This window comes from Mustela erminea, chromosome 5 (genome assembly GCF_009829155.1).
Source record: "Mustela erminea isolate mMusErm1 chromosome 5, mMusErm1.Pri, whole genome shotgun sequence".
Taxonomy (NCBI): Eukaryota; Metazoa; Chordata; class Mammalia; order Carnivora; family Mustelidae; genus Mustela; species Mustela erminea.
Window position 1 is genome coordinate 45,691,764 of NC_045618.1, and position 26,469 is coordinate 45,718,232.

The following is a 26,469-nucleotide window of genomic DNA, read 5'->3' on the forward strand; positions in this document are numbered from 1 at the left end:
GTTCCTAGTTTTTTCTTTCCCCAGAGAAACTCAGTAACTTACTTCCTGACCTCACATTTTTGGCCTTTCTTTGATAAGTTAAAATATACTAAGCCCTCACTATTTCTGACATAGTGTGATCATTTAGTCTCTTAAAACAAACAAACAAACAAAAAAACAAGGTTTTATTAGTGGTTGTTTAAAATCAAGTACACTATACTCTGACTGATTTTTTAAAATATGTGCTAAAATTGCTTTGCCCTGAGCTAAGAACTACTCTTCCTTTTATCTTCTAAGAGTAGTATGGCTGGCTGGATAATTTGTGCCAGAAAAAAATCCCACTGTACCCTCAGCCCTCCTGAGTAATGGCAGGGAATCAACCTAAACAAGGTAGGAATGATACAGAAAAGGCTGTGGGCTCAACTCAAGAGAGAAAGGTAGATGAGAGTCATCTAGTTACAACTTCTCCTGTATTCCCCTGGAAGGAGCCCATGTTTGCCAGCATTTTATCTGCCAGCAGCAGATGTAAGCTCTCAAAAACAGCAGGGAGGATGTTGACTGCAACAATACATCAAGGCTGTGGTTTGTAACCTCAATAGTAAGGCAGTTAAAACTTTTTTTTTTTTTTTTAACAAAGACATTTTGATTGCCAAATCCATAACCATTAGCAGCTGTGGTTTGAACAGTTCTCTAGACCCAACAAGTTTTCAAACAGAAAGTTGAGTTGGTGGCTTTTGTTTCTACTTGTCTGTATTGTTTGTGCTATTTATATCTCTGCCTTCAATAATCTGATTTGTCTGAAATTTCCAAGGTCATTGATTGTTCTGTTTCTTCTGACTAAATCCATTCCTCTCCTGCCAGCATACTGACCCTTCAGTCCATTTGATCTTATGGCTTTTATAATAGCCAAGACCCTGTCTTTAAAGAGCTCTGCTGAAGCAGTTCTGCTGGGTGCCTATGTAATTGACATCGGAGTAGAATTGAAGTCTTCATTGGGAAGAGAGTATTACTTGTTCCTTCTCCTATAAGGGTATCCAAGTGATACAGATCTTCAGGATGATTAATAAAAATGGAATGGAAATCATCAGTTTCTATCACCAATGTGTTGTATGCTGGTCTAAGAGGTGAGAAATTAGAGGATGAAGGAATATCAATATTCAAACCAGACATTAGCTTTGAAAAATGTGGAGTCCCCAAATTCCCCAAATTTTCTTTTTCTTTTTTTTTCAAAGTAACCTCTATGCCCAGCATGGGGCCTGAACTCATGACCCTGAGATGAGAGTCATATTCTCTACCGACTAAGCAAACCAGCCCCTGCAAAATTTCTTTTAATATGTGGAAAATGGGGATGCCTGGGTGTCTCAGACAGTTTAGCGCCTGCCTTTGGCTCAGGTCATGATCCTGGGGTCCAGGGATTGAGCCCCACATCAGGGTCCCTACTCAGTGGGAAGCCTGCTTCTCCCTCTGCCTGCTGCTCTCCCTACTTGTGCTCTCTCTCTTTCTCTCTGACAAATAAATAAATAAAACCTTTTAATAATGTGTTAAAATGTCCTCTCTGTTGTACTGAGAAAACCTGCATATTTATAAACCTAAAAATGTGTATTCCTAAGGGATCATGAGGGCTGTGTCAGAGACCCAACAAAGAGGGGAACTGAGTATCTGCCACAGCTAGTTTGACTCTAAGCAGTTCTTTAAAATCACAGCTCACTTGAGTGAAACAGGGAATGTATTTTCAGAATTCTCATGAAGACTAGAATATTTACTAGAACTTCTAGGTCAGAACAAACTCTCTTTACAGTTGTTTTATAACCTGAGTGTCAGGTGCCCACATGCATGAGTTGAGGACAACCATGTATGTTTTTTAATAATCCAGAAAGCATTATACTTTCTATTGTTCTTATCCCAAACAGAGGAGAGAAATAGTAACACTTATCTGTGCATTTATAGAAGTTCTTTGATGTTTAGCTTTTCATCTGAAAATGAACATGTAATTCTTTTTTTTTTTAAAGATGTTATTTATGTATTTGACAGACAGAGATCACAAGTAGGCATAGAGACAGGCGTCGGCGGCGGGTGGCGGGGGAAGCAGGCTCCCTGCTGAGCAGAGAGCCCAGTGCTGGTCTTGATCCCAGGACTCTGAGATCATGACCTGAGCCGAAGGCAGAGGCTTCACCTACTGAGCCACCCAGGCGCCCCTAATTCTTTTTTTTTTTTTTTTTTAAGATTTAATTTATTTATTTGAGAAAGAGAGCACAGGTGATGGGTAAGGGGCAGAGGCAGAATGATAGAGAGGGAAAAGCAGACTCCCTGCTGAGCAGGGAACCCGACATGGAGCTCAATGCCAAGACCCTGGGATCATGACCTGAGCTGAAAGCAGATGCTTAGCTGACTGAGCCACCAAGATGCCTCTGAAAATGAACATATAATTCTTAAGATTTTCTTAAGTATTATTATAAACACTTGAATGCCTACCATAAATTAGACATTGTTTTAGACACTAAAAGAAACAGAAAGGTGAATCAGCCATGGGTTCTGCTCTCAGAATGTTTGAAAGACTACTAGACAGATGAAATACAAATGTAAGCAAACAAATACAAAATAAAAAGCAATGTAAACAAACAAATGTAAACAAAATGTAACAATGTAAACAAACAAATACAAAATAAAAAGCAAAATTACTGTCTTGAAAAGTAGAGTGTCACTGAGGAATTTAAAGGAGGAAAAGGTTGCTTCCAGCTAGGAGGGATCTCAAAAGACTTTATTAAGAATATGGCTTTTGAATTAGCGTTAAAGGGTAATAATAATAAAATCTATCACTTTTGATCTGCTGTTATATGACCTATCATGTATGTTCTTATCCTCATTACAATAACAACAACAAGGTATCGTTACCCCTCTTTTAGGGACGAGGAAATTTAAGACTCAGTTAAAGTAACTTGAGTACTATTAGTCAGTAAATGATAGAGGTGAGATTGTTGTTCAAGTCTTTCTACATAGTTGATTGAGAGGCATAGTCCAAGGAGAAGAAGAAGTGTGAGGTGGAAGTTATGGGCCTATCCAGAGAATAATAGCAAACCAGTTTGTTGAGAGATGGGTATGGGTTTGAAAGAGGAGGAAGCAGCAAACAAGAATGGAAAAGTATGTTGTGGTCCAGTAGTAGATAGCTTTGTATGATAAGCTTTAGCAGTAATGCTTTTTTCTATAGTCAGTTGTGGAATGGAGAAGGGGTGTTTGGAACGCGGTCATGGCCTTGATTTACGAAAATGGATCTGGCTGCAATGTGGAAGATGGATTACAGTGAAGATTCTGAAGGTGGGGAGACTAATGAGATGGCAGTTGTCATTCGAGGGTCAAGATTCTTTTTTTTTAATAAATAAAATAAAGATTTTATTTATTTATTTGACAGAGAGTGAGCACAGGCAGATAGAGTGGCAGGCAAAGGCAGAGGGCGAAGCAGGCTCCCTGCTGAGCAAGGAGCCCGATGCAGGGCTCGATCCCAGAAGCCTGGGATCATGACCTGAGCCGAAGGCAGCTGCTTAACCAACTGAGCCACCCAGGCGTCCCAGGTCAAGATATTTTTATTTTTATTTTATTTTATTTTTTTTTACAAATTTTTTTTTTTTTAAGATTTTATTTATTCATTTGACACAGAGAGATCACAAGTAGGCATAGAGGCAGGCAGAGAGAGAGAGAGAGGAGGAAGCAGGCTCCCCGCGGAGCAGAGAACCCGATGCGGGACTCGATCCCAGGACCCTGAGATCATGACCTGAGCCAAAGGCAGCGGCTTAACCCACTGAGCCACCCAGGCGCCCAAGATATTTTTAAAAGTCTGTTCTAGGATAATGCCAGTGAAATGAGACAAGAGGGGGACAGATGTAAGAGGTTTTAGGTAGAATCAATCACTTAATGTAACACCTTCATTTTACCTGTAAGTAAACCCAGGCTTAGAGGCAAAGTGGTCTGCTTGATCTAGAAAGTCTAGAAGGTCTAGGCCTGAGCCGAAGGCAGAGGTTTAACCCACTGAGCCACCCAGGCGCCTCGAGATTACTTAAAATCTTAAGAAAAAAAATTTAATTCCACACACAGTATTATGGTTTTTTACTTGGATAGTATAAAATGTTTTAATCTGTTTTGTTCTAAAAGACAAATGTCATTTTATGAAGGGGTATTGTTAATGTTAATAGCACCAGATTACCTAACAATGATCTTACCTTGGTAGGTTAACTGATGTCAAAGGATGCTCTAAGCTCTGCCTCAGTATAGTTGCTCTTAGTTGAGTCAACCAGCCATTGGGAGTTAAATTCTAAAATTACCAGATCCCCAAGTCGAGTTTTAGCGTTCTGAGTTATTAGTCCCAACGTAGACTTCAATGGTTAAGGACCTTACAATGTAGTATCTTTAAGATTTTTTTTTTAAAGATTTTATTTATTTATTTGACAGAGATCACAAGTAGATGGAGAGGCAGGCAGAGAGAGAGAGAGAGAGAGAAGCAGACTCCCTGCTGAGCAGAGAGCCCAATGCGGGACTCGACCCCAGGACCCCGAGACCATGACCCGAGCCAAAGGCAGCGGCTCAACCCACTGAGCCACCCAGGCGTCTCTTTTAGTTCTTACTAGTTTAAGTTGAATTATTAAAAGCCTACTATATGAAATTTAAGACCAAAAATAACTGTCACGTATGGGTGGTTCCCCTTTAGGTCTTTATGAATAAGGGCAGAAAAGCTATGAGGTTAATTTTAGAAAAAATATACTTGCTTAGGTTCTCTTATGTATGGAGGTTCAAGCATAGGATTCCAAAGGGCATAGAAAGCCACATTGTTAAACTTAACTGTGAGTAGGATGGGACCAGGAAATCAACACTATGTGGCTTCAGCTAGATCATTTTCCGCAAATGGCTCTAAAACCCTTAAGCTGCACATCACTCATACGTTATTCTTTTCACTTAGAGCAAACATGAGCTCTGTAGCATTGAGCTGTAACCCCTCTGTCTTTGATACTGAGCACATGACTTGAATTGGGTACTACTAGTACGTGGGAGTTCAATATCCCACCTTGGGCCAGCTGGCATGATCTTTATTCAACTCCAGTCAAATGTATAGTAGTTTTCTTGTCAAAGCCTCATGATCAGTATGTCACTGATGTGAGAAAACTTTTATTCTCCAGTAGAGTGTGGCCTAGGGTACTAGTTGTGTGTCCTGTGAACACCTTGAATTGCTTTGAAGGAAAAGGTACACAACTATTAGAGATGAATACCTTGAATTGCTTTGAAGGAAAATGTACACAACTATTAGAGAACACAATTGCTTTCAGGATATGCTTCTTTGGATCTGTTGTGCTTTGTAGCCTTTTTATCAGACTCATTTCCTTCTCTCCTGAGTATTATCACCTCAATCTTCTTGGAGTTGGTTTTCTGCTAACTGCATTTCAGAGCCTGATTTCATGTCCTGTCTAGTTCCCTAAAGTTCAGACCAAGAAAACCTATAGCAAATATATGTTCTTTGTCAATGAGTTCTTTCTTAACTGTTTGCTTTAGCTTTTAGTCCTCTGGAGACAGATACAAGACTTAAAGGTCATTTGGGGATTTGTTGGGAAGAGTGACATCTTGCAGAGTTGGTGAAAATGGCCACTTAGCTCTGAATTAGTTGTGATTGCCAAAAAATGGCAAAAAATGGCAAAAGAAATGTTTTCTAGAGGACTGGTGAACATTTTTCCTCTGGAGAAGAGAAGAAAATGGCTGTTTAGTGTTAATTACCTGTTATGTTAGACAGCTATGAAACTTATGAGCCATGAAAAAAGAGTAGGCCCAACCCTCTCCTCCTCCCCCCCAGGCTGGAAACCAGGTGATAGGAGTCATGTTTCCATCCTTCCTTCCTTTCTTTCTTTCTTTCTTTCTTTCTAATTATTTTTTATTGAGTTATGTTAGTCACCATACAGTACATTATTAGTTTTTGATGTAGTGTTCCATGATTCATTGTTTGTGTATAACACCCAGTGCTCCATGCAATCCGTGCCCTCCTTAATACCCATCCCAGGGCTCACCCATCCCCCACCCCCTTTCCTTCTAAAACCCTCCATTTGTTTCCCTGGAGTCCATAGTCTCTCATGGTTCATCTCCCACTCCAATTTCTCCCCCTTCATTTTCCCCTTCTAATGTCCTCCATGCTATTCCTTATGTTCCACAAACAAGTGAAACCATATGATAATTGACTTTCTCTGTTTGACTTATTTCACTTAGCATCATCTCCTCCTGTCCTATCCATGTTGATGGAAAAGTTGGGTGTTCATCTCAACACCCAAAAAACGGAAGTCATGTTTTCTTAGGCAAGAATAGCCGCAACTTCCTGAGGAATCTGTTACTGAATTTCAATGGTTCCTTTGAATTGCTTGATTTTACAGCCCACATTCCTTGATCTGTCTGTTGTGCTATCTCAGTGACCCTTTCTTTAGCATCCTCTCTAAATTGGATATGATATCCAAAGTTTATTCACATTGTTTACAAATATGAACCTCCTTTCTCTTAATTTACTTTTTTTTTTTTTTTTTTTTTTTTTTTTTAAAGATTTTATTTATTTATTTGACAGAGAGAAATTACAAGTACACTGAGAGGCAGGCAGAGAGAGAGAGAAGGAAGCAGGCTCCCCGCTGAGCAGAAAGCCGGATGCGGGACTCGATCCCAGGACCCTGAGATCATGACCTGAGCCGAAGGCAGCGGCTTAACCCACTGAGCCACCCAGGCGCCCCTACTTTTTTTTTTTTTAATGTAAGCTCTACACCTAACATGGTGCTTGAACACAACCCCAACATCAAGAATTGCATGCTATACCTACTGAGCCAGCCATGCCCCTGATTTAGTTTTCTGTCCATCAACTACATTTTAGTCTCTGACTCTCAGACCAAAAATCCCTTTCTTGTGAGTCACTGACATGCCAGTGTTTAATGTGGTCCATAGTACCCAGGCCCCAGTTGCAGAGATTATGCTTTTTTGAACGTACTGAGGCTCTGCCAAACTGACTTTGCTTTACTCCACTCTACCCCTTTTCCCAATACAAGACCTTACTTTACTTTATTCTTTGCAGACTGTTTTGTTCTTCAGCTCTGTTTCTTGTAAGCCTCTTGAAGTTCAGTATAAGAGCTTAGAAAAAGGAATATTCACATAAAACTCTGATTTAGATTAAGTTGGGAAAGTTGATTTTAATGTTTATCTTTATTGTGAGGCACGAGTGGGTCCAGGAACCTGTTGGATAATTTATTTATCTATTTTTATCTATATTTATCTATTTTATCTATATTTATCTTATCATTTTCCCCATTATTTGACATTTGCTTACTCTGTTAATGTATGTCAGTGTAGTTAACATTAAACATAGGGCCTTATTGGACTACTTGCCAAGACACAAAAGTTCTAATTTAGCTTTAGGGATAACAGATTACAGAGTAGCACCTGCTTTTACCCAGAGTTATTGTCCTAAGAGTCTCTAGTTCCCAGCATGTGTGCATTTAGTATAGTTACAATAACCTTAATGTGTGGGGTGCCTGGGTGGCTCTATTAGATGAGCGTCTGCCTTCAGCCCAGGTCATGAGGTCATGATCTTGGAGTCCTGGGATCAAGCCCCGTGTCGGGCTCCCTGGTCATTGGAGAGTCTGTTTCTCCCTCTGCCTGCTGCTCCCAAAGCTTATACTCTCTCTCACTCTTGCTCTATCTTAAATAAATAAATAAAATCTTTTAAAAATATTATGTCTTTGGGCGCCTGGGTGGCTCAGTGGGTTAAGCCGCTGCCTTCGGCTCAGGTCATGATCTCGGGGTCCTGGGATCGAGTCCCGCATCGGGCTCTCTGCTCAGCAGGGAGCCTACTTCCCTCTCTCTCTCTCTGCCTGCCTCTCCATCTACTTGTGATTTCTCTCTGTCAAATAAATAAATAAAATCTTTAAAAAAATACTGTGTCTTTAATCAACAGTTACAAATATGACATATGCAATGACATTAAAAAAAAAGATAACCTTAATGCACAGGTTGTTTTCATTATTCATTCATTCAGAAAATATTGATTGCCTACAATGTGCCAAGCATGATTCGGGGTACTGACAAGTAAACAAAATAAACAAAAACACTGGCCTTCATGGGAGTTTTCATCCTTGTAAAGGGAGGCCAAATTTAAAAATGCAGTGGTGCCTGGCTGGTTCAGTTGATAGAGCATGTAACTCTTCTTTAGTTTTTATTTCTTTATTTATTTGACAGAGCACACACAAGCAGGGGGAGGAGCAGAGGGAGAGGGAGGGGAAAGAATCTCAAGTAGACTCTGCGCTGGGTGTGGAGCTCAATCTTACCACCTGAGATCATGACCTGAGTCAAAACCAAGAATTGGATTCTTCAACTGAGCCACCCATGTGCCCTGAGCATGGGACTCTTGATCTCCAGGTTTTGAGTTTGAGCCTTAAATTGGGCATAGAGATTACTTAAAAATAAAATCTTTTAAAAATTTAAATAAGTAGGGGCGCCTGGGTGGCTCAGTGGTTTAAGCCGCTGCCTTCGGCTCAGGTCATGATCTCAGGGTCCTGGGATCGAGTCCCGCATCGGGCTGTCTGCTCAGCCAGGAGCCTGCTTCCCTCTCTCTCTCTCTGCCTGCCTCTCCATCTACTGTCAAATAAATAAATAAAATCTTTAAAAAAAAAATTAAATAAGTAAATTATAATGTATTAGATGATGGTAAGTGCTATAGGGTTGAGCATACCAAGTCTGTGAGGAGATTCATGCTCTGATTTTAAATAGAATGATTAGGGAAGGCTTACTGCAAAGCTGACATTTAAACAAAGTTCTGAAGAAAGAGAAGCCTTGTGCATATCTGGGTCGTGGTAGTGATGGGAGCATTCTAGGAAGAGGGAATAAGCAAGTGCAAAGATCCAAGGACAGGAACAACCTGGAAGTCAGTGTGGCTGGAGTAGAGTGAAAGTGGGGGTAAATGTAGTAGGAAAAGATGTCAAAGAGGAAATAGAGAGCCAGACTCTCCAGGAACCTGAAGGTTATACTGAGGACTTAGGCTTTTATTCTGAGTGAGATGAAAAGCCACTGGGAAGTTTTAAGTAGTGGAGTGTATGATCTGATATGTTTTTTTAAAATAGTTCTGACTGCCCTGTTAAAAATAGAAAAGAGAGAGGTTAAGGGCAGAAACAGAGAGACCAATTAGGAAATTATTGTGGTAATCCAGGAAAACATGATGGCTTGGACCAGGGAAGTAGCTGTGGAGGTCTTAGGAAGTGGTGAGATAGTGGATATCCTTTGAAGGTGGAGTTAACAGAATTTCTTAGTGAGGTGGTTGTGGGGGTTTTGGCCTGAACAACTGGAAGGATGAAATAGCTAGTAGGCTGGGTATCTATTTATTCATTCATTATTCATTTTAAAGGGGGGAATGGATAAGAGAGGAGCAGGTTTGGAAATGAATCAGGATCTGTTTTGTAAAATTTTATTTGTACTGTGATAAAATATACATAACATAAAACTTACCATTTTAACCTTTTTTAAGTGTACAATTCAGTGGCATTATGTACATTTGTAATGTTGTGCAACCATTGCCACTATCCATTTCCAGAACTTTTTCATCATCTCAAACAGAAATACTGTCCCCATTAAATAATAACTTCTTCCTCCTCCCTCCAGGCCCCTAATAACCTCTATTTTCTGTCTCTTTGAATTTGCTTATCCTAAGTACCTTGTATAGTTACTCATCAGGTAATATTTGGCCTTCTGTGTATGGCTTATTTCAGTAAGTGTAATTTTTTAAGATTCATCAGAATTTCTGGAATATTTTTAATATTCCACTGTGTGTATGTACCATATTTTGTTCATCTGTCTGTGGATGAACATTTGGATTGTGGAAACTATTGGGTGCTATGAACATTGGTGAACAAGTGAGATGTTGGGAGCATGTAACAGCTTTCAATTTCTTTGAGGGATATACCCATGAGCGGAATTGCTGGACCTTACAGTAATTTTGTAACTCTTTGATGTTACAAAAACTGAACTGTTTCCATAGCAGCTGCACTCTTTTATACCCATACCAGCAATGCATGACTGTTTTAATTTCCTCACATCCTTACCAATACTTGTTATTTTCCATGTTTTCTGGTTTAGTTTTGTTTGGTTTTATTATAATCATCCCATAAGCATAAACTAATATCTCACTGTGGTTTAGATTTGCATTTCCAGGACCTCATTTTTTCCCCAGTTTTATTGAGGTCTAATTGGCATATAACATTGTATTAGTTCACTATGTACAACAGAATGATTTAATACATGTATATGTTGCAAAATGATTACCACAATATATTTAGAGAACATCCATCACCTCTCATAGTTACAAATTCAGGACCTTATTTTTTAACTCTGAGCCTGAAGAAAATCACTAAGGTGGTAAATGTTGGGAGAGAAGAGGTCTGAGGCCTGACCTCTGAAGCACTCCCAACATTTAAAGGATGAGGTGATAAGCAGTAGGTAAACAGCAAAGCTAAGAAGAGAATGATATCCTGGAAGCCAAGTAAGGAACGTTCATGAAGGAGGGAGAGAAGAATTCTATCAGGTTCTACAAATAGGTCAATTAAGATGAGAACTGAGCACTGACCATTTGATTTAGCAACATGGAAGTGAACAATGACCTTTAGTTCACCAAGAATAGTTTTGGTGGAGTGTTGGGTGTGAAAGCCTGTTTATAATGAATTCAAGAAACAATAGAGGAATTTGAAGCAGGGAGTATACATAATCTTTTAGTGAATTTTGTTGTAAAAAGAATCAGAAATGGGGCATTTGCTTGAGGAGAATGGGGAGATTTTGTTTTATGGCAGACATTACAGAAAATATGTTTAATGGGATAGAGTCAGTAGAGAGGGAACATTTGTTGATGCAGAAAAAAGAGGAGAGAATGACTGAACTGGGTTATAGTTTTAGAAAAGTAGAGCTGTGAGGTCCTCGCAGCACTGTCCTCTGCCTCAACATTCTGAGACGCAGAGGGGAGAGAGTAGGAAAACTGAAGAGATGTGAATTGTGACTGCTGCTGTTGACGCCTCTGTAGAATTCGGTTGAAAGATCTCGATGGCAGCCTCTGGTTTTATTCGTGCCAAAGCACCTCAGCAGTAACAGCTGGAACCTGCTTTTCTTTGAGTTCTAAAGATCCAGGGTATAAAGAAAGAAGAGCATTTTCCTTTTCATCTTTACTCTTTTTTTTTTTCCTACTGTGAACATTTTGACCATGCCTCTGAATATAATTGTGTCTGATACTTGATATTAAGCTATGTTTTTTCAATGTACATGCCACACCTGTCCCGCACAGAGAGCCGTGGTATGTGGGCAGGACCAAAAGGCTAAAAATCCCTTCTGTTTTCTCCACAGCCTTACTTAACCACTTAGAACAGAGTGGTCAAATGATCAGTAAAGAAGTTTTAACTACTTATGTTTCTACTAGTTACAGAGAAATTTTAATTTTCTTATTTTACTGAAACCTCCATTTCTACTTTTGAGCCTTAGTTCTTTAGAGGACATATCCTACCAGGTGAATAAGAGTGGAAAATAAGTTTATACATTTGATGGTAGTTACTAGGAGAAAGGCTCCTTTGGTAATATCATAGTCAGCCTATGAGTCATATTTGTCAAACATGCTAAATACAGGACATGAAAGATAGGAAATAATGAAAAAAACAAATCAGCTGGGCATTGCTAGAGAGCACTTTCTGCCAACCCTCTATTGTGCCTTAAATTGTGATTATGTGGCCGGCCTAGTCTTACTCTAGGTTCTATGTCTGTCTTTGCAGAAGGAATACAAGTCCTAAGTATTCACACAGATTTGTGATGAGAGATCCAAAGGAGGCTTCTAAATAATTTTCAGAATTGCTCTACCAGTTACCTTTTCACCCTAAGTAAGTCTGGAATGCATCCAGCAAAACAGCTTTTGCATGTTCATACCTTTCAGAATGAATCATCTTCCTTCCTTATAGTGAAAGAAGGCCTTGTTGACTATTTCTGGCAGCATTTCCACAAATGTTCTATTTTTCTTAAACCTTCCAGTGTTTCACTCAAGTTAACCTGGGGGTGCCCAATGTTCCCAAAGGAGACCTCCAAATCTCCCAACTTTGTCATTTATACTAAAAGAACAGTCAGTCCTGATTCTTCTGGAAAAATATCAGGTATCTTTTTTTTTTTAAAGAAGTTGTTCCCATTATAGGAGGTCAGAAATGGCAGGCAATAGACTGCATAAGACTACTGTGCTAAGGCCTGGGGAAAGGGGAAGGTTTGTTCTTGCTTGTTGAGCATAATCCTCTTTACCTGACTGAAATGGAGAGTGCTATCATCAGAATGTTGAGGTGAAATTTGGGACATCCTTTGATCTCCCTGAAATTCAAAATCTGTCCCAACTAGTCTGAACTTGTTATTTTTATATTTTGCAGTATCCAGACATGAGTCAAGAATCTGATTCTCCGTTTGTTTTCATCTGCACAAATCCCCAGGAGATGATTGTGAAGTTTCCTATTAAAGGAAATCCAAAAATCTGTAAGTCACAAGCTTTAATGGTCTAATTTTTGTTTCTTTTCTTTCTTTTTGTCTTGTGTCTCACTTGTTTAAAACCTTAAAATCTTCTCTTCTTACCCTGTTCTATGGCATCTCAAGCTTTGGAAGATTAATATAATTACATTTATTGATAACTTTAGTGTTATCCATAGCATAGCCTTTCCAAAGTGTACCTTGACCCACAATTATTGGCATGCTAGTGAATCACTCTAAACTTCTATGTAAGACCCCATTACTTTTAAAAATTTATTTATTCATTTTGAGAGAGATTGAGAGTATCCATGCAGGGGAAGGGGTAAGGGAGAGAGAGAGAAAGAATCCCAAGCAGACTCCCCACTGAGCACAGGGCCCCGGATGCCGGGGCTTTATCTCACAAACCAGAAATCATGACCTGAGCTCAAACTAAGAGTCAGACGCTTAACCAGCTGAGCGACCCAGGTGCCCACAGACCCTATTACATTTATAATCCTTATTTGTCAGCCAAAAGAGTATGCTTTACTCTGCTGCACTACTCATTAAAGGAAGTAGTAAGCCCACACCAATGGCAATAATGACATTTATTCATTGTTCCTCAGTATTCAGTCCAAGTAAGATTCAAGTTGGTGTCTATTTTCGAGTGTTTTGGAGGCTCCACTTCCCACTTTTCCTGTGATTACTGGTTTCTAGAACTCTGCATTCTTGATTTTTATTCTCTTGGGAACCTCTTGATTATTTATTTTTCTGCAAACTTTTGCTTTATGTATTTGAGATTATAAACCCTCTGCATATTCACTTCTTTTTTTTTAATAGATTTTTATTTCTTTATTTAACAGAGAGAGAGAGAGATCACAAGTAGGCAGAGAGGCAAGCAGAGAGGGAGGGGGAAACGGGCTCCCTGCTGAGCAGAGAGCCCGATGTGGGGTTCGATCCCAGGACCCTGAGATCATGACCTGAGCCGAAGACAGAGGCCTAACCCACTGAGCCACCCAGGTACCCCTTCACTTCTTTTTTTTAAAGATTTTATTTATTGGGGCGCCTGGGTGGCTCAGTTGGTTGGACGACTGCCTTCGGCTCTGGTCATGATCCTGGAGTTCCGGGATCGAGTCCCGCATCGGGCTCCGAGCTCCATGGGGAGTCTGCTTCTCCCTCTGACCTTCTCCTTGCTCATGCTCTCTCTCACTGTCTCTCTCTCAAATAAATAAATAAAATCTTTAAAAAAAAAAAAGATTTTATTTATTTATTTGACAGAAAGAGATCACAAGTAGGCAGAGAGGCAGGCAGCGGGAGGGGGAAGCAGACTCCCTGCAGAGCAGAGCCTGATGTGGGGTTCGATCCCAGGACTCTGGGATTGTGACCTGAACTGAAGGCAGAGGCCTTAACCCACTGAGCCACCCAGGTGCCCCTGCATACTCACTTCTTCTTCTTCTTCTTCTTTTTTTTTAAGATTTTATTTATTTATTTGACAGAGAGAGATCACAAGTAGGCAGAGAGAGAGAGGAGGAAGCAGGCTCCCCGCCGAGCAGAGAGCCCGATGCGGGACTCAATCCCAGGACCCTGAGATCATGACCTGAGCCGAAGGCAGCGGCTCAACCCACTGAGCCACCCAGGCGCCCCTCACTTCTTAATCACTTTTTGTTGACTTCATTTTTTCAACTTCCACCTCTTCTTCAACTTCCAACTTCTCTTCCTCTGTGTAGTCCTACCACAGCCTCTTCTATTTCAAAAAAATCTCAGGAAACACATAGTGGTGTCCTCTCTGCCTAGCTTATTTTTAAAAACCACCTCAACCACCCTCCCGTTTGCCCATGTCAGTTACTGTTTTGTGCCTCTGTGGCACTGCTTTCCCATTGTGTGAACTGGATGATTTGGGGGCAAGCATTGTCTTCAGCTGTGCACAACTCTACCTTACCCTGTACCTTGGGGACCAACTAGCCATTTGATAAACCTATTCTATAGAGAAGTACTTTTCTTCCGCTCTCTCTCTCTCTCTCTCTCTTTTTTAAAGACTTTATTTATTTGAAAGAGAGAGGCAGCTCATGAGTCGGGAAGGGCAGAGGGACAAGGGGGCTCCCTGTTCACCGACAACTCTGGACTGGATCCCAGGACCTTAAGACTACGATGTGTGCTGAACTTAGATGTTTAACCAACTGAGCCACCCAGGTGCCCCTAGAGAAGTGCTTTCCAAACTGTACTGTAAATTAAAATCACCTAGAAAGGTGTTAAAACACAGGTTTCTGGGCCCTCTCCCAAGTGATACTGATTCTGTTGCTCAGCTAACTACACTTTGAGTAATACTGCTTTTGATCACAAAATACTTGGAGTGTGAATTTAGATTAATATATGTTCATCACAAAATTCAGGCAACCCTCATGATTTACAAGACATATATTCTTAAGATGCCTACATATCAGAAAATCTGAACATATTGCCTTTGACTTACATATATTATTTACTTCAGACTGTATCCCAGCAGGTAGCTAAGTGGTCCTGGAAGTTTTTTTTCTTCCTCTCTACTATTTAGAATTTGTTTATTTATTTATTTATTTATTAAGACTTTATGTATTTATTTGACAGAGAGAGATCCCAAGTAGGCAGAGAGGCGGGCAGAGAGAGAGAGGGAAGCAGGCCCCCCGCCGAGCAGAGAACCCGATGCAGGCCAGATCCCAGGACCCTGAGATCACGACCTGATCCGAAGACAGAGGCTTTACCCACTGAGCCACTCAGGCGCCCCTATTTATTGTTTTTTAAAGATTTTATTTATTTGACAGAGAGAGACACAGCAAGAGAGGGAACACAAGCCGGGGGAGTGAGAGCAGAAGTAGGCCTCCTGCTGAGTGGAGAGCCCGCCACGGGGTTGGATCTCAGGACCCTGGGATCATGACCTGAGCTGAAGGCAGATGCTTAACAACTTAGCCCACCAGGAGCCCCTAAAGATTTTCTTTTTAGGGGCACCTGGGTGGCTCAGTGTGTTAAAGCCTCTGCCTTCAGCTCAGGTCGTGATCCCAGGGTCCTGGCATTGGGTCCCACATTGGGCTCTCTGCTCAGCGGAGAGCCTGCTTCCCCCTCTCTCTCTACTCGCCTCTCTGCCTACTTGTGATTTCTGTCTATCAAATAAATAAATAAAATCTTAAAAAAAAAAAAAGATTTTCTTTTTAAGTGATGTCTGCCCCTAATTTGGGGCTCAAACTCACAAACCCGAGATCAAGAGTTGCTTGGTCCACTGACTGAGTCAACTAGGTGCCTCCTCCACTATTTAGGATTTTTATTTATTTTTATTTTTACTTTTTAAGATTTTATTTATTTATTTGTCAGAGAGAGGGAGAGAGAGAAAGTGAGTACAAGCAGGAGAAGCAGGTAGAGGGAGAAACAGGCTCCCCGCTGAGCAAGGAGCCCAATGTGTGACATCCCAGGATGTCAAGATCATGACCCTAGCCAAATGGAGATGCTTAACCAAGTGAGCTACCCAGGCATCCCTAGAATATTTATTTTTTTAAGATTTTTTTTTTTTAAGATTTTATTTATTTATTTGACAGACAGAGATCACAGTAGGCAGGGAGAGAGCTGAGCAGAGAGTCCGAAGTGGGGCTCAATCCCAGGACCCTGAGATCATGACCTGAGCTGAAGGCAGAGACTTTAATCACTGAGCCACCCAGGTGCCCCGCCCCCTTTTAAAAAAAGATTTTATTTAGTTATTTTATTTTAGAGAGAGATAGAGAGTGCAAGCTGGGGGTGGGGCAGAGGGAGATAGAATATCAGGCAGACTTTTCGCTGAGCGCAGAGACAGATGTAGGGCTCGATCTCATGACTTGCCCAAAACCAAGAGTTGGAACTTAACCGACTGAGTCACCCAGGCGCTCCTCCACTATTTAGGATCTATTTATTTATTTAGATTTTTTAAATGTATTTATTTAATTGACAGAGAGAAACAGCAAGAGAGGGAACACAGCAGGGTAAGTGAGAGAGGGAGAAGCAGGCTTCCTGCCAAGCAGGCAGCCCCATGTGGGGCTTGATCCTAGGACCTTGGGATCGTGACCTGAGCCGAAGGCAGACACTTAATAAGTGAGCCACCCAGGCGCCCCTCCACTATTTAGGACTTAAATCTCTTTTCTCTTTTTTGGTTGTGGCAGTCTATCCCTCTTTGTTTCATTCTCACCTTAACTCTAGGCACCCATAGCAGCACTGGTGGTAGGAGCCAAAGATTTTAGGTCTTTTCTCCCGTATCTAGTGCTGCTTGATCTTGAGTCCCTATAACCTTTTCTTAGCTTCCTTCCCTATCTTGGTTTTTATCTGCTGCTTAGCTCCTTTGAGAAAACGTTCTGTATAAACAAAGTTTAGATATTTCTCTGAAATGTTTTACTCTATTGCTTTCTCTCCCAGAGACCTACCTTCAATACATATACTGGCCTGTTTTTCTCGATAAGGTTTAATGAGGGGTGGGGGGAGTGATGTTCTTAGGAAAGAGCGCTTTAGTAACCTCCTGTCTTTTCCCCCATTGCTTCTGTTCTTAAAAGCTTTAAAAAGCCGGGGTGGCTCAGTGGGTTGAGCCTCTGCCTTCGGCTCAGGTCATGATCTCAGATTCCTGGGATCGAGCCCTGCATCTGGCTCTCTGCTCAGCAGGGAGAATGCTTCTCCCCCTCTCTCTCTGCCTGCCTCTCTGCCTACCTCTAATCTTTGTCTGTCAAATAAATAAATAAAATCTTTAAAAAAAAAAAAAAAAGCTTTAAAAATCCAAAATGGGCTGTATGCTTCTTTCAGGGACAATAGGACTAGAGAGAAATTGTGAGACTGTAGCTTCTTCCATGGTAGGCCAGACAGGGTAAAACATTGGTCAGAAATAATAGCGAAATTTAAAGAAAAAAAGGAAAGAATGGGTTGACCCTGTGTATTTCAGGAATTTTTGTTTGTTTGTTTTTTAAGTAGGCTCCATGCCCAATGTGTGGCCTTTGTGAACTCATGAACCTGAGATCAAGAGTCACATGCTCTACAGGCAGAGCCAGCCAGGCTCCCCAGAAAGAAAAAAATTATGTTTTACCTGAGGATTTAGTTTGGTGTAAAGTTTCTATTCCCTATAACACTTTATTCCTTCATCCTTCATTCCTCTTTACCATCTCTAAAAATCTTACACTTGGGAGTTATATGTAGCTGATGAGTCATTAAATTCTACCCCTGAAACAGTAATACACTATATGTTAACTAAATTGAATTTAGGTAAAAAATTGAAAATAAAAATAAAAAAGTAAAAGTCTTACACTCTGCCAGAACTTCCTTCCCCCATAGGCCGAAAGAGCCACCTTCAGTAGCTGACAGCTAGAAAAAGTCTTTACTCCCACTGCCACAGGGGAAAATATGTATTTGGCTCTTAATTTGAAATGCTTCACATTTTCTTCTGGATACGTCATTACGCTAAGTGGTTAAGGTCCATGGTATTAATAATATACTCTCCTTCAATTACAGCCCTATGACTTAAATGTTTTTATTCTTGTTTTTCTATTGTAGGATGGCTTAGGAATCTTCTATAGATTAGTTCTATGAGATATGCAAGTTCCAAACTCTGACTTGCAAATAAGCTTTTAGAAATTTACCTGTTGTACCGTGTGTGTGTGTGTGTGTGTGTGTGTGTATAACTGGAAGTAAAGGCATATATTTTGATTTATGCTTTTGGGCACATAAACTTGAGCTTGCTTGACCTGGAGATAATTATGTTTCTTGAAGTTGAAATAATTCAGAAAAGAGCAATATGCAATATGATCACTTGGCTGTGTGTCTGCTCAAATTAGGAAATGCAAAAAAGTATAGTAGAGTATTTAGGTGAAATGCTCAAAGAGATAAAGGAAATCTTTTTACTTCAAATGAATTCCATGCTCTAGAGACTCATGCAAATACTGCCTTATATGTTATGCAAAGCATGTGAAAATCCCTATGAGAGTTATATTGATTGATGACAAATACTTTTCCCCCTTCTAACTTCTTGTCCATCTGCTGCACATGTATTTGATTTTCTTTTAGGCATCATGATTGAGGATGTGGTTAACACTGAAATGCTGTAGGTACTATATGTAGAAATGTTGGGGAAATACCAAAACTAAGCATCACCACTCTGCATTTAAGAGAGTATACTGTATGTTACTGTAGTTAACTGTCCAGGTCCCAAGTCTTGAAAGATGAGGCTGAACTAGAACTCAGAGTTCAGAGGGCAACTGTAACGACTGCTTCTTCATGCAAGAAGCCCCAGTCCCTTGCCTTCATGACCTGCAGCTGGCCCAAGAATTGCCACTATTGGCAGTCCCTGTGGTGGATGTTAGGGATGCAGAGAAGTTCTTACTTATGAGGAGCTCACAGATTGCTGGCACTTGTATGGTTTTCTTAGGTAGTCTAGGAGATGAAAGAATTTCTGCATTCCTGGAAATGCTCTGGAAATCCCTTCTTCCTCTATCTATATCTCCTTCTTCCTATTAGTTTTCCATTTTATGACATCATCTCTGAAGCCAGGGATTAGTTTGCCTACCCACTGAGTGCTTTGCTCCTATGGGTTGATCTTTCCTGAGCTGGTCTCACTTGAGGGCTTTCACAATCAGACTGGAGTTTTCTGAAGATTGTACTTGGAATGTTCTTAAACAGTAAAGCTTTGAGAGTGTCAAGAAGATAATGTCTCTGTCTTATATGAGGAATCTGAAATACATGTAGTTAAAAGACTTGTCTAGGGTTGTAAACTGAGACCATGAATAAGAAACACAACTCCCAAGCCTCAGCATCAATATGACTACCTTACTTTTTCAGAGAACTTTGAGTTTATGAAGCACTTTAACATATAGTATTTCAATTAGTTATTGGATTAAGTGACTTAGTGTATATAAAAAACTTAGCACAGTGCTTGGTATTTAGAAAGCACTCGATATTAGTTTTAATTTTCTCAACTTTGTAAGTTAGTAGGAATTTTTCCCTCCTTTCATTTTTCAGCTGAGTAAATAGGTTTATAGAAGTTGTATTTTGCTCACATCTTTCTGTCTTTGGTTTTTCTGCTCTTTTTACTTTATCAGGTTGCCTCAGAAACAAATTATTCCAATCATTTTTCACTTTTAGGCACAATATCAGAGCTGGAAGGAGTCTTCTGTGCTATATGTCCCATTTCCTCTTAGCATCGAAAAAGTTGAAGATGAGAGTGACTAGGCGACTTCCTCACATACAGCTAGGTAGTCTCAGAACTACAGTTAGGACCTCAGTCTTCTAACTTACTCAATATATAAAACTAGAAGTCTAGAGTCCTAGGTGGAATTCTGAATTCTGTCCTAGCTTGCCCTAAAAAGTTGAATAAGATGCAGTACTTCTTTATACCTCTGGATACCACCACCTTTACAATGGATACTCTCATGTTTATCTAATATCTGCTAATTTTGGTGACTTAGTTCCTATAATTCAAAGGTTTTGGAGTTTGTAATGTCTGCTTTCTTTGTTTAATTGATTTGATGAAGACATTTATTGAGCACCTATCATTTTGCACCCACTATGGTAGTGTTAGAGATTCAAAGGCAAACGTGCCTTGTAATATGGCTTTTTGCCAGATTGCTGGCACATGTTCTAATTTCCAGCTGGGCAGCCTGGGGAATGAAAGACTTCTAAATCCCTGGGAATACTCTGTGCTCTAAAGCCCAAATTAAAATCAACAGCTTTGTGACTATTGTGGACAGCATTCCGGGCATTACTTAGTGATGGTTTCTGAAGAAGGATGGTTTCTGAGAAGTAATGTTATTCCAGAGACAGGTATATCTCTAGAGAGAAGGGGGAAAGGAAAACAAAATTTAGGAAAACAGGGAAACTTGTTAGGTTGAGATTATTTTTCTCACAATCTTTTGCAGCAGTCAAGACATGTATTCTTATTTTAGTTGGAGAAATGAGAATATTGAGGTCTAGAGAGACTAAATAACTTGCCCCAGGTTTTACGTGACACAAATATGGGGCAGTTATGGGTCACGCTTACACCTGGCTGTCCTTGAAGGGAGGCTTCTTACTTATTTGTTAGTCTTTATTTTTATTACTTTTTTTGTGTGTGAGACCGAACTGCCCTGTTTCTGTTTCAGTTCAGCGTGCCCATCTCTATTGACTTAACTGAGTCTTGTGGGAGAAAGCAATGTGCAAAACAGACAGGAACTTTGTTAAGATTGTCTTCATGAGAGGGATAGTTCTTAAGGCTGCTACCACTGAACCAAACCCTGTCCTGGTAGATTTGAGGGGTCAGAGGTCAGGGACCACATCAGTGAAGTACCTCTCATTAGGGTCACCTGGGACAGGAAGGTTGCTTGTTTTCTAACTTTAACACTTAGGAGAGTCATACAGCCTATGACCTTTGCCCTTCTTAGCTTGTGATAGGGGCCCTTTGTCAATAAAGCATTCATGTGGATTCTACTGCACTGCTGCAGGTCCCTCCCCCTATTAGGTTGGAGGCTGCAAAGGGGTGAACTCAACTGCTTTTCTCACTGCAAGGGAGGTTCATGCATTATGCTCAGCCAGTTAACAGGTCAGAAGAATGAGTTTCCCACTGTGTGAAATGCCTTCCTTTATTACATGTGTGTATTCTTTAAAAACTTGCCTTAGCATCAGACATCCTGAGAAACCATGGTGTTTCTTTCATAGTAGCTACATAATTAGAAATATAAACTATTTAGATTCTTTAAGTGAATACTTAGTGTGTGTGTGTGTGTGTGAGTGTGTGTGAGAGTGCCCACACTTGTGTGTCTTTAAACAGTATTCCCACTGATTCCTCATTCTTACAGAATGAAATTCTGAAGTTTGAAAGTATCTGAGTCCTGAAGCAAGGTAATTGAATGTGACAGGAACACAGTAACCAGAGGACCTGCGAGGCCATGAAAGATTTGCATTGCAAATATAAAAAATAAATAATGAGGCTTCTTTTTCTCCCTTACAGGGAAACTGGATTCCAAGATCCATCAAGGAGCAAAGAAGGGGTTAATGAAGCAGAATAAAGCTGTCTGACCCAGGAGAAAAGGAACTAAACAACATAGTGAAGTTTTGTGTACTAAAATTGCTATCCACTGGTCCTTTGGAACTGAAGCATTAGAAATCTAAAGACTTGGCATCAGGCTTGAATCTCTTAGAATTTAAACTCTTACCTAAATCTGTATATTTTTCTTAAAGAGTGGGATTCTTACTTTATGTAGTAGGTCAAAATCTTTGAATACATTATTTATAAAATGCTGTTTTAAAAATTCTAGGTCTTTGACATTTCTCTCAGAATGGTATCAGAAGAGGAAGGAACAAGTTGGAAATTACTCCTCCTCTCTGAGGCTTGGATTTGAGGTTACAAAAATTCTTAACATAGGTTAACAATTTTTTTTGAGAAACCATTTGAATTTTAAAGTTTCTTTTTAAAGCAATAGCCTGGTTGGAGTATTAGGATGTTTGAGGAATCCTGTGTTTAATACAATCCTGTGATGGGACTGGAAGGCGTTTTAACAAGTTTTTTGCTCTAGTCCAACATCTCTTGAAGTGAATAGTCTTCAAAAGCTGAATAACCTTCTTTGGCAGATTTTTTTTTTTTTTTTTTTTTTTGAAGGAATAACCTGAAGGGGTGCTGCCACTTTGTTCTTTGGTTTGAGATGTTTGAGATGTTAGGCCATAAGAGGATCAGCCTGGGAGGAGATAGAGCCACTTGTTAAAGCAGCATGAAACTGCCCTATTTATTGTTGTGGGTATTGCAAAACCATCAATTGGATGGGGCAATTAGAAACAAACTAAAAAATAAAGTCCCTTCAGTAAACGTATTCAAATACCCTCAAATGCAGCCACCCAACACTTTAAACCATCCACACCTCAGGAAGCTATGAGCTTTGAGAAATAGAAGGTTGGTTTGAAATGAGATTTTCACTCATCAGTCTGGCCCCACTTAGTGAAGCACTTTTTTTCTGAGGCGGTTCAGTAGAGCTGTCAGAATCTCAGTTGCTGGCATCCTCAGGAAATTCATGGTCTTAAATGTGTATGTTCTGCTTTTTATAAAGCACCACCACAACACTAGGGAAGTTGGATTCCCTCCAGCAGTTGTGTGCATGACTTAAAAAAGAGCGCACAGGAGAGAAAAAAAGTGCCCTGTGTTATGAAAAAGATTAATTTCCCCTTTCTTTAATCCTTCATATTCAGCATGTATTTGCATTGAAATGCCTGCACTCATATGCATTGATGTTCACTCAACTGTGAACCCAGCTTGTTGCATAGCTCTAGGCACTGGTTTTGTGGGGCCTGATCACTCTGGATTCCCAGGGAAAACCCACCCGATTCTTGTTCCGGTAATGCAGACATGCAGTATTTTCATTCTTTTCCTGTTCAACTTCTGTAGAGAAAGTGGAAAGGACAGCTAATGGTACTTCTTTAAGGGGGGAAAAAGTATCATTCTGGTTTCCTGAAGACCCTAGTACTATTAATGAACCCACACTGGGTTAATAGATTACCAAGCAGTAATTCCATGAATTCTGCACTGGAATTGTCTGGTTTTCTGAATTCCAGAATGAAACCAAAAGGCAGAAGGTGAAGGGCTAGGGAACAACAACATAAGTTTTCTGCCTTTTTATGTGAATCGCAGCTCAAGCACAGAGGAGTCCGGATTGATTTTTTTTTTTTTTTTTTTTTTCACCTGGATAGATTGTGTATGCATGCCTAAAGAAAAACATCAGGACCTGCAAGATCAGGTTATGCAACCATTTTGTGTGCTGTGATAAGAAAGTTTACAAGAACATTATAAGTTTACAAGAATCCCCCCTCAGCATCCAAAATATGCAGTGGAGCCGCATGAGTAAATGGCAGAGTAACTTGGAAACTTCTTTTCATGGTTAGACTGTGAAGGTTTGTCTTTAGTTCACATGGTGATGGTGTAAGGTCTGTCTTTTATTTGTAGGACACCGGGGAGGAAGTGTGGGAGAGACTTGGGGGTAGATGGCCCTCAGTTGCTCAGTGATGAATAGCATAGTTTAAAGCCTAGTGGAAATTCTTAGCATCCTGAGTACAAATTCACCCAGGAATTGCCTTTCAGTGCTTTATAACACTTTGCACTGACCCTTTTAACTCTGGGACAGCTTGGCCTGAGGAAGTTTCACATTTCTGAGCTGGTTTTCTTTTGCTGCCTAAATGTTGTCGGCGCCCCCTTTTGGATGGTTGGGTCCATTGGCTCTCGATTTGTGCAGTACCTGAAGGATTCAGTGTTTTTGTTTTTCTAGGCAGGTCCCTGTCTTGATTATGTAAGCTCAGAGTGGGATATATATGAAACCAGATACTTTTTCTTGTCAGGATTTAGGAGACTTTGACTTCGTAGTCAGATGTTTGGAATGGACTAAGGGTTTTGTGGGGTTTTATGTTTTGTTTTTGCTTGCTATAGCTAATCTAGAGAAACAGAAATAGGTATCCCCTCTTTTCTCTTTAAGCTGGAAGTTTACAGAAACCCATTTTTTCCTACGGTGTAGCTGTAAAAAATCTAGACTTTAAAGATTACTTTTACAAATAATTACAAAGTAATGGTTTTTATGAGTTATAACCTTTAATCTCTTTCCATTTTAACTGCTGTCTCTACTAAAGCCCGTTTATGTGGATTTCATTTAGTTTGGTAAAATTTTTTTTTATGCTTTTGCTAGAACTCCTAGCCAAGATTGAGACAGTATTGGGTTTGTTCTCCTGCCCAGCTAGAAAAGGCCAGTAAAAAAGCAAGCATCTATTAAACTAGAGAAATCAACTAACTTCAGTTTATTAGGCCTAGGGGGAGGAAAGAAAGGCTTGCGAAGAAGGAATTTTTTTCCTTGAGATTCAAATAGCAAGTACACATCTGCTGTTCTCAGCTTCTGTGAATGTGTTTGGAGGGAGGTGATCCATATCACAGGCTCCAGCAGCAACAAGGGATCCAGCATGTGGAGGGCTTTTCTACTTCTCTCATGCAGAGAAGAAAGAACATAGCACAGTTCCATCCTTCAACACAAAGAAACTTGTATAAATGTCCATTTATATGTGTACACATAATGTGGATTAATTCACGGGGTGAAACTTGGTACACTAATCAGATTTCAGTTGTGGCAATGGAGAGCCCAGAAAGAAAACCCAGTAAATATTCTAGCTTGGAGTCAGACATATAGGGCTGGGGGTAGGGGAGTGGGGGAACTGAGAATCCACATAGAGTGTGACACGGGAAGGGAGTAAGATATTGGCACAAGGGGCAAAAAATGTCAATACGGAAGATTTGAGAATAGTCTAGAGTTGTACTGTCTAATATGGTAGCTACTAACCACTTGTGGTTATTTAAATTAAATGAAATTAAAAATTCAGTTCTTTAGTCCCATTAACCAAATTTCAAAGGGTCAAACAGCCACATGTGGCTAGTGACTTCAGAACTGGAGGGCACAAATATAGAACATTTCCATCATTGCAAAAAATTCAGTTGGACAGTGCTTATTCAGAACAGGGGTCCACACACTTTTTTTGCACAGGGCCAGATAGCAAATATTTTCAGCTTTGGAGGTCATACACATTTCTGTTACACCTATTCAACTCTGCTGTTATAGTACAAATGAATCCATAGATAATGCATACATGAATGAGTATGGCTATGAGCCTATAAAACTTTATTTATAGACACTGAAATATGAAGTTTATATTCTCACACCACAAAGTATTATTTTGATTATTTTTCTGCCCTTTAAAAATGTAATAACCACTCTTAGCTCATGGGACATAACCAAAACATGCAGTGAGCATGTGAGTGTAATTTGCTAACCCCTGGTCTAGAGGAACAGGAAGTCTTTTAGTGTACAGGACATCACTTAATTTTGGTGGTTCTTCAAGGCTTGCGAACTTTCTTTGGCTAAAAATTGAGGTTCACTGTAGGAGTGTTTATTTTCCTTTTTTCCCTATTTTTGTAGTCCTTTCCTCCCCAGTGATAGGGTCATGCTCTTCAGTAGAAGGTGACTACTTGACTGTTAACCCTTAATTAAGTCGTATCTAAGTCTAAAATACCAAACCCTACTCTTTGTCTACCTGCTAAATAGTGAATCCTCACTTGTAACATTGCCTAGTAGAGATTGGAAGTATGTTGTCACCTGGAATCAGTACTGCCCTATATTGTACTAGAACAAGTTAAATATTGGTAGGCCAAAGGGAGATTATTCTTCCTAGGCTAGACAGGCTTAGTGTTCATCTTTAGCCACCCCCAACCCCATCCCCACCGTGTGTGTGTGTGTGTGTGTGTGTGTGTGTGTGTGTGTGTGTGTGGATGGAGAGTAAAGGGGTTTTTTGGCCTGGCTGTATTCCCAAGTCACACACTATCTTGAGCGGCACTGTTGAAGGATGCCTCAGGAGAAGAGAAGAAAGATAAAAACTGCAGAGCTAAAATGATCAAGGACACAGGAAGGACATAAAAGGGGCTAAGAAAGGGGAGCCTTGAGAATTAAGAAATTTGTTTGCTATGGAAGGAGGTAGAAGTTTTAGGGAAGAAGTCATGAAAAGTTTATATTTCACAAGTGAGAGATGGGTGGGAGCGTTCACGTAAACATGGACTGAATGTCTACTATGTAGTGTACTGGGCAATCACAGATGAATGGCAGATATGGAAAGGTAAAAGTTACAGTCGTTATAATAGTGGGTTGCAGAAGGACAGCATCGGGCTTTTAAATAATAAAAAGCAACAAGATTTGGTGATATAGGATGGTGAGATGAAAAGGGATATAGAAAGATGAGAAGTGGGTACTTTGCAGAAAAAAACAAGTGGTAATCCTAAGAAAGAAACTGGAGAACAAAGGATAAAACAAATTAGGGGGTTGACAATTTGCTGAACCAAAGGATAAAATGGATGAAACCATTATGAGCTGTGCTTGCTCTTCTGTTCTTTATGGATATTCACGTTCAGACCCCTTAAAGCCTTTTCTTCTGGACACCTACGGAACTGGTGTCTTCTGTATTTAAGGTATGATTCCCCAGAGA

The 26,469-nt window shown here is 40.1% G+C and overlaps 1 protein-coding gene across 6 annotated transcripts in view; it reads left to right on the forward strand.

Moving 5' to 3' along the window:
• The window catches only part of TRIP4 (thyroid hormone receptor interactor 4), a 67,976-nt gene extending 46,246 nt beyond the window's left edge, over positions 1–21,730 (forward strand). For 5 of the 6 annotated variants that reach the window (XM_032342832.1, XM_032342834.1, XM_032342835.1 and 2 more), the window contains 2 exons: positions 12,408–12,510; positions 21,428–21,730. In XM_032342832.1, the coding sequence (XP_032198723.1) occupies positions 12,408–12,510; positions 21,428–21,495 (171 nt within the window). In that variant the 3' untranslated portion in view covers positions 21,496–21,730. Of the gene's footprint in view, positions 1–11,774; positions 11,880–12,407; positions 12,511–21,427 lie in introns of those variants that run through there. The other variant, XR_004285702.1, reaches the window with a different exon arrangement.
• The last annotated feature ends 4,739 nt before the right edge of the window (positions 21,731–26,469 follow it).